This window comes from Chrysemys picta, chromosome 8 (genome assembly GCF_011386835.1).
Source record: "Chrysemys picta bellii isolate R12L10 chromosome 8, ASM1138683v2, whole genome shotgun sequence".
In the NCBI taxonomy this organism is placed as follows: domain Eukaryota; kingdom Metazoa; phylum Chordata; order Testudines; family Emydidae; genus Chrysemys; species Chrysemys picta.
The window spans coordinates 24,743,830-24,761,232 of record NC_088798.1 but is presented as its reverse complement, the minus strand read 5'-3'; the positions used below and the strand labels follow the sequence as shown (position 1 = coordinate 24,761,232).

Below are 17,403 nucleotides of genomic sequence, written 5' to 3'. Positions count from 1 at the left end.
TAAGCCTTTGTCAATTGACCCAGGCTCTGAGACTCGGCGCTGCAGGTTTTTATTGCAGTGTAGACCTACCCTCAGTGACTCTTCCTAACAATGGGAGAGAGAACACAGGCCAATAGCCGGACTGTCAGCATCAAGAGTTGGTTTTCTGAACATGGGATTTGCAATACTTTATTTAAGAGCTGCTGGAATCTACCCACTCAATGGGAAACACTGACAATTTTGACCAACAATAGTCCCAGTACCACCACCACCAGCCTTCACCAGACATGAAGGGAAAAGGTCCAACTCGCAGGATATAGCACAAAGTTATCCCAGCACCTGTATAATCTCAGCGAGCAGCACTGGCTGAAAGAGAAGTTTGTCCCTTCAAGTGTACGATGGACCCTGCAAGCTAAGAACTTACAAATGGTACGGTAAGTTCAAGACTTTGTGGCCTCTATTGTGAGCTAGATCTAAATACAGTATTAAGGCTCCCTGTTTTTTGTGGTGCATCAGATTGGAACTTCCACTGCAGTTTTAGGTAACTTCCAACATGGAGGGTTTTAGTGTGAAGTCTGATAATGAAAAATACACTCAGTCCTACAGTCCTTGTGTTGTTTATTTTGGTATTATTTTCAGTTTATTTTATACTTTCCCCATATTTTTATTTCATTGCATGACTTTGTATTGAAAATACATAACTTGAAATTGCCACAGAGGAAGATGAAGCGTTTGACCATAGAAACAAGACCATGTAGGTACACTTAAGGTACCTAGGAAGGCAGTTAGTATTGTGGGATAAGCATAGTTAGTTGGATGTTTTGTTAAAATGCTCACCAATCCAATTATAGTTAATGTTAACACTTACATTCCCAGGACTGGGGTTGCAGAATTACAATCCCATTGAGAATGATGGTGCAGGTCACACTTCTCCGAACTAGTTACTCAGGCTGTCTGCAAACATAGAGGCTTAGCTACATGGGAAGTTATCACAGAATAAGCTAGGGTGTGAATTTAAAGCACACTAGCTATTCTGCACAAACTTCCCATGTGGACACTTATTCCACGCTAAAAGTGATTTTTGTGGTTTAGTGTACTAAACTACACCCCAAAAAGAGTCATTCTTAGGCTTGGCCTACACATAACTGTTTTATTGGCATCTATTGGTCATGCCGACAAAATCCCCAATGTAGACACAGCTATGCTGGTGGAAGAGTGCTTCTGTCGTCAGGACTAAAATCACTCAGAGAGGTGATGTTCCTATGCTGGGAGAAAAAAATCAGATTAGGCTGTCTGTATGCTAGGGGGCTATGCCGGCACAGGCTTTGTAGTGTAGACATGACCCTAGTGTAGAATGTGTCCACATAGGGAGCTACAGCAGAATTGATATTGCACTCTATACCCACACCCTAGCTTATTCCATGCTAACTTCCTGCGTAAACAAGCCCTTAGAAAAACTGTGCTGCACTGGTTTCCATTCATTTCATATTTTAAAGAACTGTCCCCTATGACCATATTCCCCATAATTGTCAGTTATTGTTTCTTGCATCTCTCTCTGAAGCAGTTGAGAAACAATGGGGTTTCCACTCCCAGGGGGTCACAAGGTAATCAGGAGGGTTGTGAGATGTTACATTTTATTACAAGCTAAAGCAAAAAAAATCTCGCTTCCCCACTTATCCTTACACTTCAAATTCAAGTAGTCTCTGTCAACCTTTAGACACACACACTGATTATATGGGAGTATCACTGCTACTCTTTTACAGAGACTGTATCAGTGATAACACATGTAGGGATCACAGAAATGTGTTACTTCAAACTAGGGCTCATCCACCTGAAAAGATTAAGAAACACTCCTCTAAAGCATATAGTGTTGGCTGCTATCAGAGACTGGACAATCCTACACTAGATGGTCTTATCCAGTATGGCAATTTCTATGAATAATTGTGGGGTTTTTTGTAATAGCTATGCAAAAAGTCTGCAATAACTAACTAAAAGTTTCTTTTACTGCTCCTTAACTAGCACATGCCTTAACTACTTTTCAGAGCTGTTATTAAAAGTAGAAGGGAAAAAACTGCATCTGGATTGACATCTTGTAGGCTAAACTTCAGGCTGATGTGATTTGAAATAGGGAAGTTTTATGACTCTCTGAAAATCCACTGGGCCAGGCTGCTTACATTATTTGCTAAGTGCACACTCCTTTTATTTAGCTGTCTATTTGAACGTGAAGTTTCCTAGGAATACACCTACTCAGCTACTGTAAACCAGGTTAGGATCTTGCTTGATTGCCTATGTGTTGCTTTTAATATTACTTATTCAACTCCTACGTACTGTCAATAAACGAAGCTTTAAAGGATGAGTCAGATATTAAGAATAATCAGAATTTGTCTTTCTCAGTAAAAAGCATAACTACTGAATAAGCCACTATTACATTAGACATTGAGCCTGATTTTTAAAGGTATTTAGGGATCTAAAGATGCAGATGGATGCCTAGTGGGATTTTCAAAAGCACCTATGTGCCTAACTCCCCTGGAAATCAATGGGGGTGAGGCACAAAGGCACTTCTGAAAATCCCAGTAGGCTAGGGTAACCAGACAGCAAGTGTGAAAAATCGGGACGGGGGTGGACGGTAATAGGCGCCTATATAAGACAAAGCCCCAAATATAGGGACTGTCTCTATAAAATCAGGACATCTGGGCATGTCTACACTTATGGTGGGGTGTGTACACACACATACAGCATGCCAGCTAGAAAGGGTACAAAGAGCAGCGTAAATAGTGAGGCACTGCTTAGGCGAGTAGTAGACTTCACACCTGAACCCCTAGGCTACAGCCCCAGTACACCCTCCAACCCCCAGCAGTGCTTCCCATGTCTACACTGCTATTTTTAGCAATATAGTGTCCTGCTGCCAGAGACTTTCCCTGCTACAGTGAAAGGCTCCAGCAATAGGGGAAGACTCTAGCAGGGCAGAGGCAGCGGGGAAAGGTTCTGGCAGGGGGACGGAGGGGAACATCCAGCAGCTTCCTTGTCTCTGGAGCCTGTCCTCGCTGCCTCTCCCCTGCCAGAGCCTTTCGCTGCCATGTGAAACTACACACAACAGTGACAAGCATGGATGCAGCCGGCCTTTCAATGCGGCATGTAGCTACACAGGTAGTGACTGTACTGTACACACTGCCGTAAGGGTAGAATAGCCTGTATCTTTAGGCACCCAAATACAATTCGAAATCTGACCCATATTCTGCTTCACTTAACCATTATACCATGAAAGACAACTTATCATTCCTAGCCTCAAAAACTCTGTCCCTGTGGATAACTGTGTTCAATGGCTATAAGAGTGAAATATATTTCAGTTTCATAATTTGATTTTGTACTAGAAAAAAGAAATCAGCATTTGCTATAAAACCTTTTAGTCTACAAACCACATATGCTGCAGTGCTCCTGAGTGCAGCCTGCCCTAAATTGTGCCTTTCTAAAAGAAGCACCTAATTTGTTTTAGTAGAGTTGGATTCACATATGGCTGTCACATATAATAAATGTGAGTATGGTTCCATAAGTTTGTTCTTGCACCTGGGATTGACTTTTGCCATGAGTTTTCCTATTTTAACTAAACCTTGACTTTTGCATTTTTTTGCTATGAAATTTTTAACTTTTCTATTTTTCTGCCATAACAAGCAGCTATCCCCAAATGACACAGTTCAATAGTTAATTGCAAATTGAGATCGGCTTTCTGTAACTAAACTAGTGCAGTGGCTTTATATTTTTGAAAATGCTTCTGTATTAAGGAAGTTACAGTCTTTGTTCCTTTCAAAAGTACTTTCTGCCCTTACATGTAGGATAGAAATAATCTGTAAAAACAGTCTGTAGTAGTTGTTATCAGCTGGTAGGTGCAGTGCATTACACATGGTAGGGATCATAGAGAACTGAATTGCCCCCAAAACGAAGATCTTAAATTCCTTAAATGGAAAAACTTCTATTCCAGCGTTACAGTCACTTTGATGCCCAGAAGAGGGTTTGGAAGCTATCTGCTCAAATGGAAAATGTGCAGATTAGAAACAAACAAAAAAACCCCAAACCTCTTCAATTTTATCCCCTTTATTTTGTCTGATTAGATTTCCTTTGAAACTGCACACTACCTGTGCCTCTGCTCACTATCATTTATTCCTGACAGGTTCACAGACAGCAGGAAACATTTGCATATTAAGATTCCAATCCTTTTGTTGGGTGTAGCGCCTTAGCTGCTGAATAGAAGCAGTTAGCAGTTAGCATTTGTTCAAAGAGTGACTTCAAATGGAGACCTGACCTGCTGCCACAGTAATCTGACACTGCCAAATCATCATTTCAAGAATCCTCTTGACTTCAGTGGCAATTAGATCAGACTCCAGAGGTTCATGGTCTCTATAAGCTCCTTAAAGCTCCTTCCATGTATATTCTAACAGTAAATCTAACGCAGTTAATATGCAAACTAAGGTTTGATGTTTGGGCTCTTTATAAAATATAGTGCCCCCACTTGATGGTCCACATCCCTACCTTCTCCACCTAACTGACATTTAACTGGCACCTTGCTGGCCAAAGATGACATGAGCCAGGAGGGTGATCTGTTACCCATTCATAGAGGGCCATGCCCATGTATCATGGTGCTCTACAGCAGTAGGGAAAGTGACTCTTCAAAACAAAGGCTAACAACTCTAGCCCACAAAGAAAACATTTTCAACTTAGACTTAAACCAATAAACAGGGTTAGCAACGTTCATATCCTTTGCCAGAGTGACCTAAAGAGGGGCAAAATACAAAGTATTTGGAAAACGTACACGCAGGAGGTAGAGAAAACAGTAAGAAACCATTGCTAGGATGTGATAATGTGTGCGTCTGTTCCTTTCAACAGGGCCCTGTGCAGGACCATAAGCACTAATAAAACCAAGTCAAAGGAGAAAGAGAGACTATCAAGGGGAGTGACAAATGATCTAGGCTCTGGTCTACGAGTTTAGGTTGAATTTAGCAGCATTAGATCGATTTAACCCTGCACCCGTCCACATGACGAAGCCATTTTTGTCGACTTAAAGGGCTCTTAAAATCAATTTTTGTACTCCTCCCCAACAAGGGGATTAGCGCTGAAATCAACCCTGCTGGGTCGAATTTGGGGTAGTGTGGACGCAATTCGACAGTATTGGCCTCCAGGAGCTATCCCAGAGTGCTCCATTGTGACCGCTCTGGACAGCACTCTCAACTCAGATGCACTGGCCAGGTAAACAGGAAAAGCCCTGCGAACTTTTGAATTTAATTTCCTATTTGGCCAGCCTGGCGAGCTGATCAACACAGGTGACCATGGAGTCCCAGAATCGCAAAAGAGCTCCAGCATGGACCGAACAGGAGGTACTGTATCTGATCGCTGTATGGGGAGACGAATCCATGCTATCCGAACTCCGTTCCAAAAGACAAAATGCCAGAATATTTGAAAAAATCTCCAAGGGCATGAAGGACAGAGGTTATAACAGGGACTCGCAGCAGTGCCACGTGAAACCTACTAAAAGAACCAGAGAGGCAAACGGCCACTCCGGGTCAGAGCCCCAGACATGCCGCTTCTATGATGAGCTGCATGCCGTTCTAGGGGGTGCCCCTACAACTACCCCAGCCCTGTGCTTCCCTCCTCCCCCACCCCTCCCGGGCTACCTTGGCAGTTATCCCCCCATTTGTGTGACAAATTCATAAAGAATGAATGAATTTGAAACAACAATGACTTTATTGCCTCTGCAAGCGGAGATCAAAGGGGCGAGGGGAGGGTGGTTGGCTTACAGGGAACTAGAGTGAACCAAGGGAGCGGGTTTTCATCAAGGAGAAACAAACAGAACTTTCACACCGTAGCCTGGCCAGTCATGAAACTGGTTTTCAAAGCTTCTCTGATGCACAGCACACCCTCGTGTCTGGCTGCGTGTAATCAGTGGCCAGGCGATTTGCCTCAACCTCCCACCCCACCATAAACGTCTCCCCTTTACTCTCACAGATATTGTGGAGCACACAGCAAGCAGTAGTAACGATGGGAATATTGGTTTCGCTGAGGTCTAACCGAGTCAGTAAACTGTGCCAGCGCGCTTTTAAACGTCCAAAGGCACATTCTACCACCATTGTGCACTTGCTCAGCCTATAGTTGAACTGCTCCTTACTACTGTCCAGGCTTCATGAGCCATGGGACCAACGGGTAGGCTGGGGTAGGTGCGACCGTGCGGTGCTGCCAACTGGGAGAGCAACCTGAGGCAGAAGTCTCCAGCTGGCATGATATTCCAGGCAGGACTGAATCTCCACTAGACGAAACTTAAAGAAGAGAATGACCTGGAGTCTTTCCCATTTTTGTCCAGGTGCCCCTGACCAACCTAACCGAGGTCAGCCAGGAGCACCCATGGGACGACGACAACGGCTAGCAGTCGTATTGTACCATTTGCCATCCGCGAGGCAAGGCAAGGCAAGGGAATGCTGCTGTGTAGCACTGCAGTACCGCGTCTGCCAGCAGCACCCAGGAGACATATGGTGACAGTGAGCTGAGCGGGCTCCATACTTGCCGTGGTATGTTGTCTGCATGGGTAACCCAGGAAAAAAGGCGAGAAACGATTTTTTGCCATTGCTTTCATGGATGGTGGGAGGGGGGGGGGCCTGAAGACATGTACCCAGAACTGCCCGTGACAATGTTTTTGCCTCATCAGGCATTGGGCGCTCAACCCAGAATTCCAATGGGTGGCAGAGACTGCGGGAGCTGTGGGATAGCTACCACAGTGCAACGCTCCGAAAGTCAATGCTAGCCTCGGTACTGTGGATGCACACCACCAACTTAATGTGCTTAGTGGGGACACACACAATTGACTGTATCAAATCGATTTCTAAAAAATCGACTTCTATTAAATCGACCTAATTTTGTAGTGTAGACATACCCTAGGAATGCATTTTTGGGTGGAGTGAAAGCTGTGGATGCAGTTAATGGCTGAGGCTGGCAAGAATACTGTTGTTTGTTTAGGTATTTCTATTGATTCCTTACCCCCAACAAGTTTGCACCCTCATTGGACAATAAACAGATTGGCAAGGTAGGGCTGGAACATAAAGTAGATGACTGAGCAGGCAGTAGTGACTGGCACACAACTTGTTTATTTTTTTTTAATGCCCACCATTACTACATTAAGGGGGCAGAGGGCACTTGGCTTTATTATGTGACTGATACAGTCATCTATGGATGCTATAGTAGAACGTGGGACTTAATTGTTTATGTGGAAGAGAGGACTTTTTTAAAACAAAATTAAACACAAAAATATAGCAAAGATTCCTGACTCTGTACCAAGTAAACAAGACATTATAACCAGAGACTAGGGACACAGTACTGGGCAGTCAGTAAGAAATTTCAGAATACAAAAGGAAAGTTTTGAACCTGCTCATTTGTAAACTTCAGGCAGCTGAAATGCACCCATCTCTCCTCTCACTTAGGCTGAAACCAGAGCTGGCTCTAGGCACCAGCAAAACAAGCTGGTGCTTGGGGCGGCACATTTTTAGGGGCGGCATGGCCGGCGCCAGAATGCTGCCCCTAAAAATGTGCCCCGGCTGCCCTAGCTCACCTCCGCTGCTGCCGCTCGCACACCACGGCACGCGAAACAGCTGATTCGCGCGCTGCTGCTCGCCCTCCCTCCCAGGCTCTCAAACCTGGGAGGGAGGGGGAGATCCCAAGCAGCCGCGGCACGCGAAACAGGTGATTCGCGCGCCGCTGCTCCCCCTCCCTCCCAGGTTTGAGAGCCTGGGAGGGAGGGGGAGACCCTGAGTGGCCGCGGCGCGTGCGCTGCTTCTCCCTCTCCCTCCCTCCCTTCTAGGCTTGAGAGCCTGGGGGGAGGAGGCAGGGCTGGGGATTTGGGGAAGGGGCAGAGTTGAGACGGGGGCGGGGCCAGGGGTGGGGTAAGAAAAAAACGGGGGGCGGCCAAAATTGTTTTCGCTTACGGCCGCAAAAATCCTAGAGCCAGCCCTGGCTGAAACACATCCCTGGGCCAAGGGGTGAGGTACCAAGTAAGGCCACTCTAGGCCTTGTGCGCCAAGGGAAATTTCTCCCGCGCACATGGAGCCCTTCCAGTTCCTGACTGAAGAGCTGGGGAGCTGCAAAGTGCAGGGGAGCTTGCACTGCCACTGCTCTGTGCTGTACCTGTTCTGTGGATAAATGAGGGGACTCAGTTGCCAGGGCTGCCAATCTGACCCCTTGTCTCAGCATTAAATTCACTTACAAATGTTGAAATCAAATAAAAATAGAGTCTTTTCTTTGACAAGCCAATTGACAACTCTGTCTTTTTGCTCTATGCCAAAGCAAAGGCTGGCTCTTTTAGAAGTGCTGTATGCTTATGCTCCTGAGAGCTGTGACATGGAACATTTGGATTCAAGTAAAATCGCTAATCTCCCTGCAAGTAAAAGCATGAGCAGTATTTGGCCATGTACTGGGGCAGGCTGCATTTAAAAATAAAGACAACTGTGATTTTCAAAGCAGCCTAAGGGAGCTGGGTGGGATTTGGGCCCCTTAAACGCCCTTTCAAATCCCATCCTATGCCCTTTTAAATCCTTCCCAATCCCTCAAAATAGGGTTTGTCAGATTTAAAGGGGCATAAGCTTTGTGTGGGCCCTCAGCACAGCAGTGAATTTCATCTGTTGGGAGCACAGGCCTCAGCAGGAGGGGTTTCCCAGCATGAGTGAGGTGGAGCAGGACTTGCTTCACCTTTAAGTCCCAATACACTGGCCAGAAACCATCCCTCCTTCCCTGCACAACGCGCCCTTCTAATGGCTCCTCCCCACCTAGGAATGAACTAAATTCCTAAGGGTGAAAACGTGAGTTATGTTTAAAATAAGAAGCAAGTATACTAAATACGTATCTTGAAATGCTTTTACATAAAGACTCTATCCCATACACATAGCTAGATCCATAAAGTAACGAAGCTTGTGACAAATTCCTTGATTTAGAATACAAGGAAGTTGTGATCAGAAGTAGTATGGGATTTTTCTATTTTTCACCTGACTTCCACTCCACTTCTCTATCTCAGAGAGCAAACGAGTGTGCCAGTGATGATATCAATGATGCCGTTTCCACCCGAGACACCCCCCCCCCCTCCTTCCAGGGCAGAAGACCCTAGCCCCGCCACAGAGCAGCACACAGAAGTCTGAATAATGTGTTGTAACTTGCTATAAGTGAGAAAGCAACGCCCCTGCCCTGCAAATTGCAAATTTCCCCTCCACCAGTGATACTCAGACCTCAGTGGTTCAGTAGCGATCAACATTGCCCAAAAGAGCCACAGCAGGGTGAATTCATTGTTTCATTTACTATATATTATTCTCCCAGCAAAATGACTGACCAAGTATTATTATTTTATCCAGTACGATTTGTTGTTCGCATAGTACAGGAGTGGCCAAACCTCCGGTCTTGAGCCGCATGTGGCTCTTTTACAATTAAAGCGCGGCTCGAGCTGCCCTCACTCCATTCTCCACTACCAAACTGGGGCTGGGGGAGCTCAGGGCTTCTGCCCTGCGGTGATGGGGGTCTCAGGTGGAAATGACATCATTGATATCACCACTGGCCCTTTCCTGGGTGCAGAGGCCCAAGGGGGAACTGGACGATGTAATTTACTTCCCAGTGCCAGCAAGAATGAATCTGGCCTCAGGTCAAGGCACAAATGAGTGACTGGGGAACCCTGGGACATGCATGGCTTGGAACTTCTTTCTGTCCTCCTATAAGGAGATCTGTCAATGGGGGTGGGGTGGGTGACCATTGTATACAGGATTCCAAGGCAGCTTAGTACATCAATCAATTAAACATATATTTGTTTTCCTCTTGCAGCTCTACAAAGTGCTGCTTATTCATTCTTTTTACTTGAACTAAAGTCATGCTTTGTGTTACTCTAGGAGGGTCAGGTCCTCAGCAAGTGTAAAAAGATGTGGCTCTATTGAAATTAGTGGTCCTATGCCATTTACGCCAGCTGAAGATCTGTCCCTAACGGTCTATGTAAACCTGGTGTGGAGGTGTGTGTTTAGTTCTGCAGAGGAGGGAGGTTTAGGTGTCACACTAAGGTGTATATGACAGATTTAATTTGCTGCCCTGGGTGACCATGCAGAGAAGCATACACAGATTTTTTTAAATAAAAGCTTTTAATAGGAGAAGATGCTATGGTTTGTGGTGCTGCATGGTATTCTAGGTGACTCTGCCTTTTTATGCTTTAAAATTGTTTTCCAGAAGTCAGATATTTGATTGCAGAAGTTGCATAATGCAGGCTGCTCCACTGACTGTTTGAAAGTAACAGTGTATTTTACAGAGACTATTTGAAATTGCCAATGCCAGCCTGTGCGCAGGAGAAAATAAGTCAAGCAAGAGAAAGATGAGATCAAATCAGAATATGAGCAGCTCTGTGGGAGGCTGGCAGGAATTGAGCACAGTTTATAAATGGCCCTTCCATCACTAATCCTGAAATACCATTCACATAATGGAAGAGGAGAACAATAGCTTAATTCAAAAGTTAAGCAATTTACCTTGCATAACTGTGTCTTCTTTTCATAATATGCAATCACAGGCTCAGTTGCTTGGTAGTACGTATCCATTTGTTTCAAGACAGCTTCGGCATCATCAGTGCACTGACTCCTCTTCAAAAGGCGACTGCTCATGGTCTCAGTGGAGCAGTCCAGGCAGAGCACAAGTTTTGGCTCCCCAATCTACAGAAGCAGAGAAACAATAATTAGTCCAAATGCTGGGCTGGAAAAATCTGGTTTTGTTTATTAATCCAAGTTTTTTCAGATAACTGTAAAACACAAGCTAGCTGATTAGTCATATAATTAAAACAAGACCAATTCTCTTCAGCAAACAAGTTATTCAATTAATTTAGTCCCTCTTCTACTTGTGATTTGCCAGCAAGCAGATTATTATTAACAAATAGTCATGTTATACAGCAGCACCCAGAGGCCTCAATCAGGACGAGGGCCTTACTGTGCTAGGCAAACACATACAAAGATACAGGCCTTGCCCTAAAGTAATTACAAGCTAAGACCCAGACTAGGGCTTTGAGAATTTGTTTGCTATTTGCAATTATCCGACAAATGCTTTATGCAAACACATTCCTGCTTCTGGAGTGCCCACTGTAAGTATTCAGTATTTGCTGGTCAAGCTTTGTGACTAATCACATGGTATTGTTTTTAACTCCATGATTGGATGACTATAACTTGGATAGTTTCAAGTGCAACTAGGTGGTTTCACGTGAACATGTTTAATTGCATGCAAATAAAAGAACTATATACAAACCTACATAATCTTGTGTATGAATGTTCCCAAATGTTTATGTAAACAAAACCCTGCCTGAATAGCAATTACACAGTCAATAAAAGGCTTTAGGAATGCCATCCAATGTAATTCACTGCATTTACTCAAACAAATGTTCATAGGTACTTTAGCGCATTATTTGCCCAGGTCTACTTGAGATGTAACTCTCCATCCCTATAGCTCTAGTATGAACAGAGAGATGTGTTATATCACTCTGATTTATGCAGAGATGAATTGTTTCTAACTCACAAAAGAAGAAACCTAGCATTGCGTGCTTCGCAAACTGTGAGGCTGCCTTCCCTGGGGAGGCGTTGACCTTTTCCAAGGGAGGCGCAAGTGAACCAAGGCAAAATGAAACAGGTTTTTGTGGGGTTTTTTTTTTCATTCTTGGGACATGGCAAAGACAGTCAATATCTGAATTAAATAGAAGATTATATTATATGCATTTACTTGTTCCCAGCTGAAAAAGAACCTGTAAAAATAAGGGGGGGGAAAAAAAACCAGGCAGGTTGCACTGTTCCAATGTTATAAAATATTTTGTGTGTCTGTGTGTGTGTCAGATCCTTACAAAAATTCTGAGGATGATTCCCAGTAATTAATTTTAAAGGGCCGTCATGGATGTTTCTCTACATGTTGGGTTAAGAAAGCTGCAGTGCACTTTATCCTTTAGCCTGCTCAGCCAAAAACGCCCATTGACACTGAATTTTGTCTGAGCAAGAACTGTAGGACTGAGCCTAGTATGTGATAAGCTGCATGGAGATCATAAAATCATAGAAATGTACAGCTGAAAGGGATCTTGACGGGTCATCAAGTCCGGCCCGTTGCGCTGATGCAGGACCAAGTAAACTTAAACCATCCTTGACAGGTGTTCAACCAGTTTTTAAAAACCTCCAGTGACAGAGATTCTATAAGCTCCCTTGGAACCCTACTTCAGAACTTAACTTATAGTTAGAAAGTTTTTTCTAATATCTAACCTAAATCTCCCGTGCTAAAGAATAATCACATTACTTCTTGTCCTACCTTCAATGGACATGGAGAACAATTGATCACTGTCCTCTTTATAACAGCCCTTAACATATTTGAAAGCTGTTATCAGGTCACAACTTAGTCTTTTTTTTTTCTCTCCAGACTAAACATGCCCAGTTTTTTAAACTTTTCCTAATAGGTCAGATTTTCTAAACCTCTTGCCATTTATGTTACTTTCCTCTGGCCTAAGCGTGGTGCCCAATATTGGACATGATACTCCAGTTGAGGCCTTCCCAGTGCTGAGTAGAGTGGGACAGTTAACTCCTATGTCTTAGGTACAACACTCCTGTTAATACACCCCAGAATATTACCCTTTTTTGCAACTGCATCACATTGTTCACGCATATTCAGTTGTGATCCACTATAACTCCTGGATCCTTTTCTCTGCATTACTACTGCCTAGCCAAATTATTCCCCACTTTGTATGTGTGCATTTCATTTTCCTTTCTAAGTGTAGTATTTCTGTACTGAATTTCATCTTGTTGATTTCAGACCAATTCTCCAATTTGTCAAGGTTGTTTTGAATTCTAATTCTGTCCTCCAAAGTGCTTGCAATCTCTTCCAGCATGGTACCATCTGTAAATTCTTAAGTGTACTCACTCCTCCACTACCTAATTCATTAATGAAAATATTGAATAGTACCAGACCCAAGACAGACCCAGGTGTGAACCCACTAGATACGTCCTTCCAGTTTGACAGCAAACCACTGCTGAACTACTCTTTGAGTATTATCTTTCAACCAACTGTGCATCCATTTTATAGTAATTTAATCTAGACCACATTTTCCTAGTTTGCTTATAAAAATCCCATGTCGGACTGTGTCAAAAGCCTTTCCAAAAAAATCACAATATATCATGTCTACTGCTTCCCCAGCATCCACGAGGCCAGTAACCCCATCAAAAAAGGAAATTGTTTGTTTAGCAGGATTTGTTCTTGACAAATCCATTCTGGCTATTACTTATAACCCTAGTATCATCTAGGTACTTACAAATTGGTTGTTTAAGAATTTGTTCCAGTTTTCTTTCAGGTATTGAAATTAGGCTGACTGGTCTATAATTCTCTAGCTCCTCTTTGTTCCCCTTTTTAAAGATAGGTGCTATGTTTGCTCTTCTCCAGTTCTCTGGGACCTCACCCGTCTTCCATGAGTTTTTGAAGATAATTGCTAATGGTTCTGAGATTGCTTCAGCTAGTTCCTTAAGTACCCTAGGATGAAATTCCTCAGGCCCGCCAACTTGAAAACATGTAACTTATATACATATCCTTTAAACTACTGTTTCCTAATTTTAGCTCGTATTCCTTTTCTCTTGTAGTTAATATTAATTGTGTTGAGTTTCCCTCACCAAAGGCTCTTATGTAAATTAAGTTGTCATGGGATAAAAGGGAAGGTCCTTTCATGGATTGAGAACTGGTTAAAAGACCGGGAACAAAGGGTAGGAATTAATGGTAAATTCTCAGAATGGAGAGAGGTAACTAGTGGGTTCCCCAAGGGTCAGTCCTCGGACCAGTCCTATTCAACTTATTTATAAATGATCTGGAGAAAGGGGTAAACAGTGAGGTGGCAAAGTTTGCAGATGATACTAAACTGCTCAAGATAGTTAAGACCAAAGCAGACTGTGATGAACTTCAAAAAGATCTCACAAAACTAAGTGATTGGGCAACAAAATGGCAAATTAAATTTAATGTGGATAAATGTAAAGTAATGCAACTATACATACAATATGAGGGGGCTAATTTAGCTACAACAAGTCAGGAAAAAGATCGTGGAGTCATTGTGGATAGTTCTCTGAAGATGTCCGCGCAGTGTGCAGAGGTGGTCAAAAAAGCAAACAGGATGTTAGGGATCATTAAAAAGGGAGTAGAGAATAAGACTGAGAATATATTATTGCCCTTATATAAATCGATGGTATGCCCACATCTCGAATACTGCGTACAGATGTGGTCTCCTCATCTAAAAAAAGATATACTGGCACTAGAAAAGGTTCAGAAAAGGGCAACTAAAATTATTAGGGGTTTGGAACGGGTCCCATATGAGGAGAGATTATAGAGGCTAGGACTCTTCAGCTTGGAAAAGAGGAGACTAAGGGGGGATATGATAGAAGTATATAAAATCATGAGTGATGTGGAGAAAGTGGATAAGGAAAAGTTATTTACTTATTCCCATAATACAAGAACTAGGGGTCACCAAATGAAATTAATAGGCAGCAGGTTTAAAACAAATACAAAGAAGTTCTTCTTCACGCAGTGCACAGTCAACTTATGGAACTCCTTACCTGAGGAGCTTGTGAAAGCTAGGACTATAACAGCGTTTAAAAGAGAACTGGATAAATTCATGGTGGTTAAGTCAATTAATGGCTATTAGCAAGGATGGGTAAGGAATGGTGTCCCTAGCCTCTGTTTGTCAGAGGATGGAGATGGATGGCAGGAGAGAGCTCACGTGATCATTGCCTGTTGGTACACTTCCTCTGGGGCACCTGGCATTGACGGTAGACAAGATACTGGGCTAGATGGACCTTTGGTCTGACCCGGTACGGCTGTTCTTATGTTCTGTCACCACTAACTTTTTAGTGAAGACTGAAGCAAAATAAGCATTAAAAATCTCAGCCTTCTTGATGTCATCAGTTATTAGCTCTCTTTCCCCACTAAGTAGAGACCTTAAATCCTACACTTTCCTTTGTCTTTCTCTTTTTCTTAATGTCTCTCATCTTCTCTTATTCCCTTTTATGTCCCTTGCTAGGTGTAACTCATTTTGTGCCTTAGCTTGTTTAATGACCAACACATGTAATGAGAATGTCAGATATGATCTCCATCCACGTTTGTCTGAAGTTCTTTGAAAGGGACAATTAAAGGGACAGACAATTAAAGATGCTCTCTATTCTTTTCTATTCCAGCAGGGATTTGGAGGGCTTCTCTCTAGGAAAAGACAAGAAAAAGCCCCCCAGAAAAAGTGGCCATTCATTTCATTAGTGACCATGAGCTAGAGAACTTTACCATTGGCTGTAAAAGAGCCTAGATGACTGACATGTGGACCTCCCAGAAAGGAAGATGCTCTCCTGGAGTCCATTCTTTTAAGAAGGCAGTACCTTAAAGGTAAGTTTTTAAATGTAAATATTCACATTAGGTCTACAGTAGCTGAAGAATAAGGGAGGTGGCTTGGCCTATGAACCGTTCAGCCTGTTTTTCTGCTTCCTTATATTCTGAATTTCTAAGAGGCAGCTAAGGCTCAGCTGTAACATCTGGTCTCATGCTGTGGGAGCCTCTCCTCAGTTGGATAGTCTCATGACAGGCTTTCATTCCTAGGGCTTTTCAGCACAGCCAAGGAAAGCATAATGGCAACACTGGCTGCAATGCTGTCTTCTTGGATTTAAAATGAAAGGGTTCAGAAGCAGTTTTAAATATGACAAATTGTTATCAAGAGGTGCAGTAACTACACCAATATTATCTGTGCCTAAAGTAAGTGCCCACATTGCCCACGTGTGGCTAAGTTATTCAGTAGTTAATAGAAGAACAGGAGTACTTGTGGCACCTTAGAGACTAACAAATTTATTAGAGCATAAGCTTTCGTGGACTACAGCCCACTTCTTCGGATGCATATGCATATGCATCCGAAGAAGTGGGCTGTAGTCCACGAAAGCTTATGCTCTAATAAATTTGTTAGTCTCTAAGGTGCCACAAGTACTCCTGTTCTTCTTTTTGCGGATACAGACTAACACGGCTGCTACTCTGAAACCTGTCAGGACTTAATGTTTCCCTCCAAATCCACAGCAAGATAAATGGGTCAGAGTCTGCCCACAGTTATGATGGTGTCAATCTGGAGTAATTCCTCTGACTTCAGTACAGCCAGGCTGTAACTTTTATAAAGAGGATATCAAGGGCTCAGCTGACTGATAGGTAACTATGTTACCCGGTATGATAAACCAGGTATATTTACTTTTGAAAATCCATGTGATTCTGCTGAGACTGCATATAAACCCAGCTACTCTGTGGTATTATGTTTTTCAATATATATACACGGCAGTCATACTTTCAGTCTGAGTAATTTTTATTCCATATTAATGGAAACAACAAGAAAGAACAATGTGTGCGTGTCCTCAATAACGTGCTGCTTCAACGCTGTCCTGCAAAACAGACAACAGAATCCTAGGGATTTAAAGGTGTGGTACACAGAGAACAAAATCTGGGATTTTGATTATACAGCTACATATGCCACATCTGCAGGCTGTCACAGTGAGGTGCTGAGTGCCCTCAACTCCCATTGACATGATATGGACTGAAGGTGCTTAACACCTGGCAGGAGGTTCTCAGCACCTTCCTGAATTGGGTCTGCAAGGCTTTCTCTTTTAAATTAAAAGGGACCTAATTTCTGAGATTCCCTGGTAAATGCTCTTCTCTCTCTCAGCTTCATCACAGATAAAGGAGAAAACTAAAGAGCCGACAGAAGAAAATGACCTTAGGTTCCGTTCATTTAGGAATGGCTTCTAAAGTGAAAGTAGCATCTCCATCCCAAAATAAAGACTGCTATAAGCTTTGTTGTCAAGACAACCAAAGGAGTGTTTGTGAACAGTGAAATGATTCCAACACTGCAAAGACCAAATAATTCCTTGTCATTTCTAGAAGCACGTTGGACAACTTTTGTCAAGTATGGGAGCAGCAGCTAGCAAAATGTACATCTTGTAAAACGAGCTCTCCCCAAAGCTCCTCCCTTCCACTCCACCTTTCTTCCAAAACAGTGGAGCGCTCTGCTGTGGATTCAGCAAATTGTATGTCAGCTGGAGCTGATACCACTTTTGACTTGGTGACCCACAAAACTCAATGCTCAAGACACATACCACAACGAATCCTGAAATTCTGGATTGTAACATGACTATGATGCAGATCGCTCTCTTTCTGCTGCTTTGGATTCAACCAGGCTTTGGATTCAACCAGGCTCCTACATTTAGAGCACTATGAATTCTGTGATGCATCCACCAAGCAGGGGACTACAACTCCCATTAGCCCCTTCCCCAGTGCACATCCCTCTTCCTTCTGGCCAGGTAAGGGAAAAGGTCATGAATCAGGAAGTTGCCACTCCAGCCTCTGTTTGGAAACAGTGGTTGTATGGGA

At 43.2% G+C, this 17,403-nt stretch overlaps 1 protein-coding gene across 2 annotated transcripts in view; it reads right to left on the bottom strand.

The window, feature by feature from the left end:
• AK5 (adenylate kinase 5) overlaps nt 1–17,403 on the bottom strand; it is a 160,029-nt gene that overhangs the window by 4,305 nt on the left and 138,321 nt on the right. For both annotated transcript variants that reach the window (XM_008171282.4, XM_008171283.4), the window contains one exon: nt 10,497–10,676. In XM_008171282.4, coding sequence (XP_008169504.2) covers nt 10,497–10,676 — 180 coding nt within the window. The remainder of the gene's footprint in view (nt 1–10,496; nt 10,677–17,403) is intronic.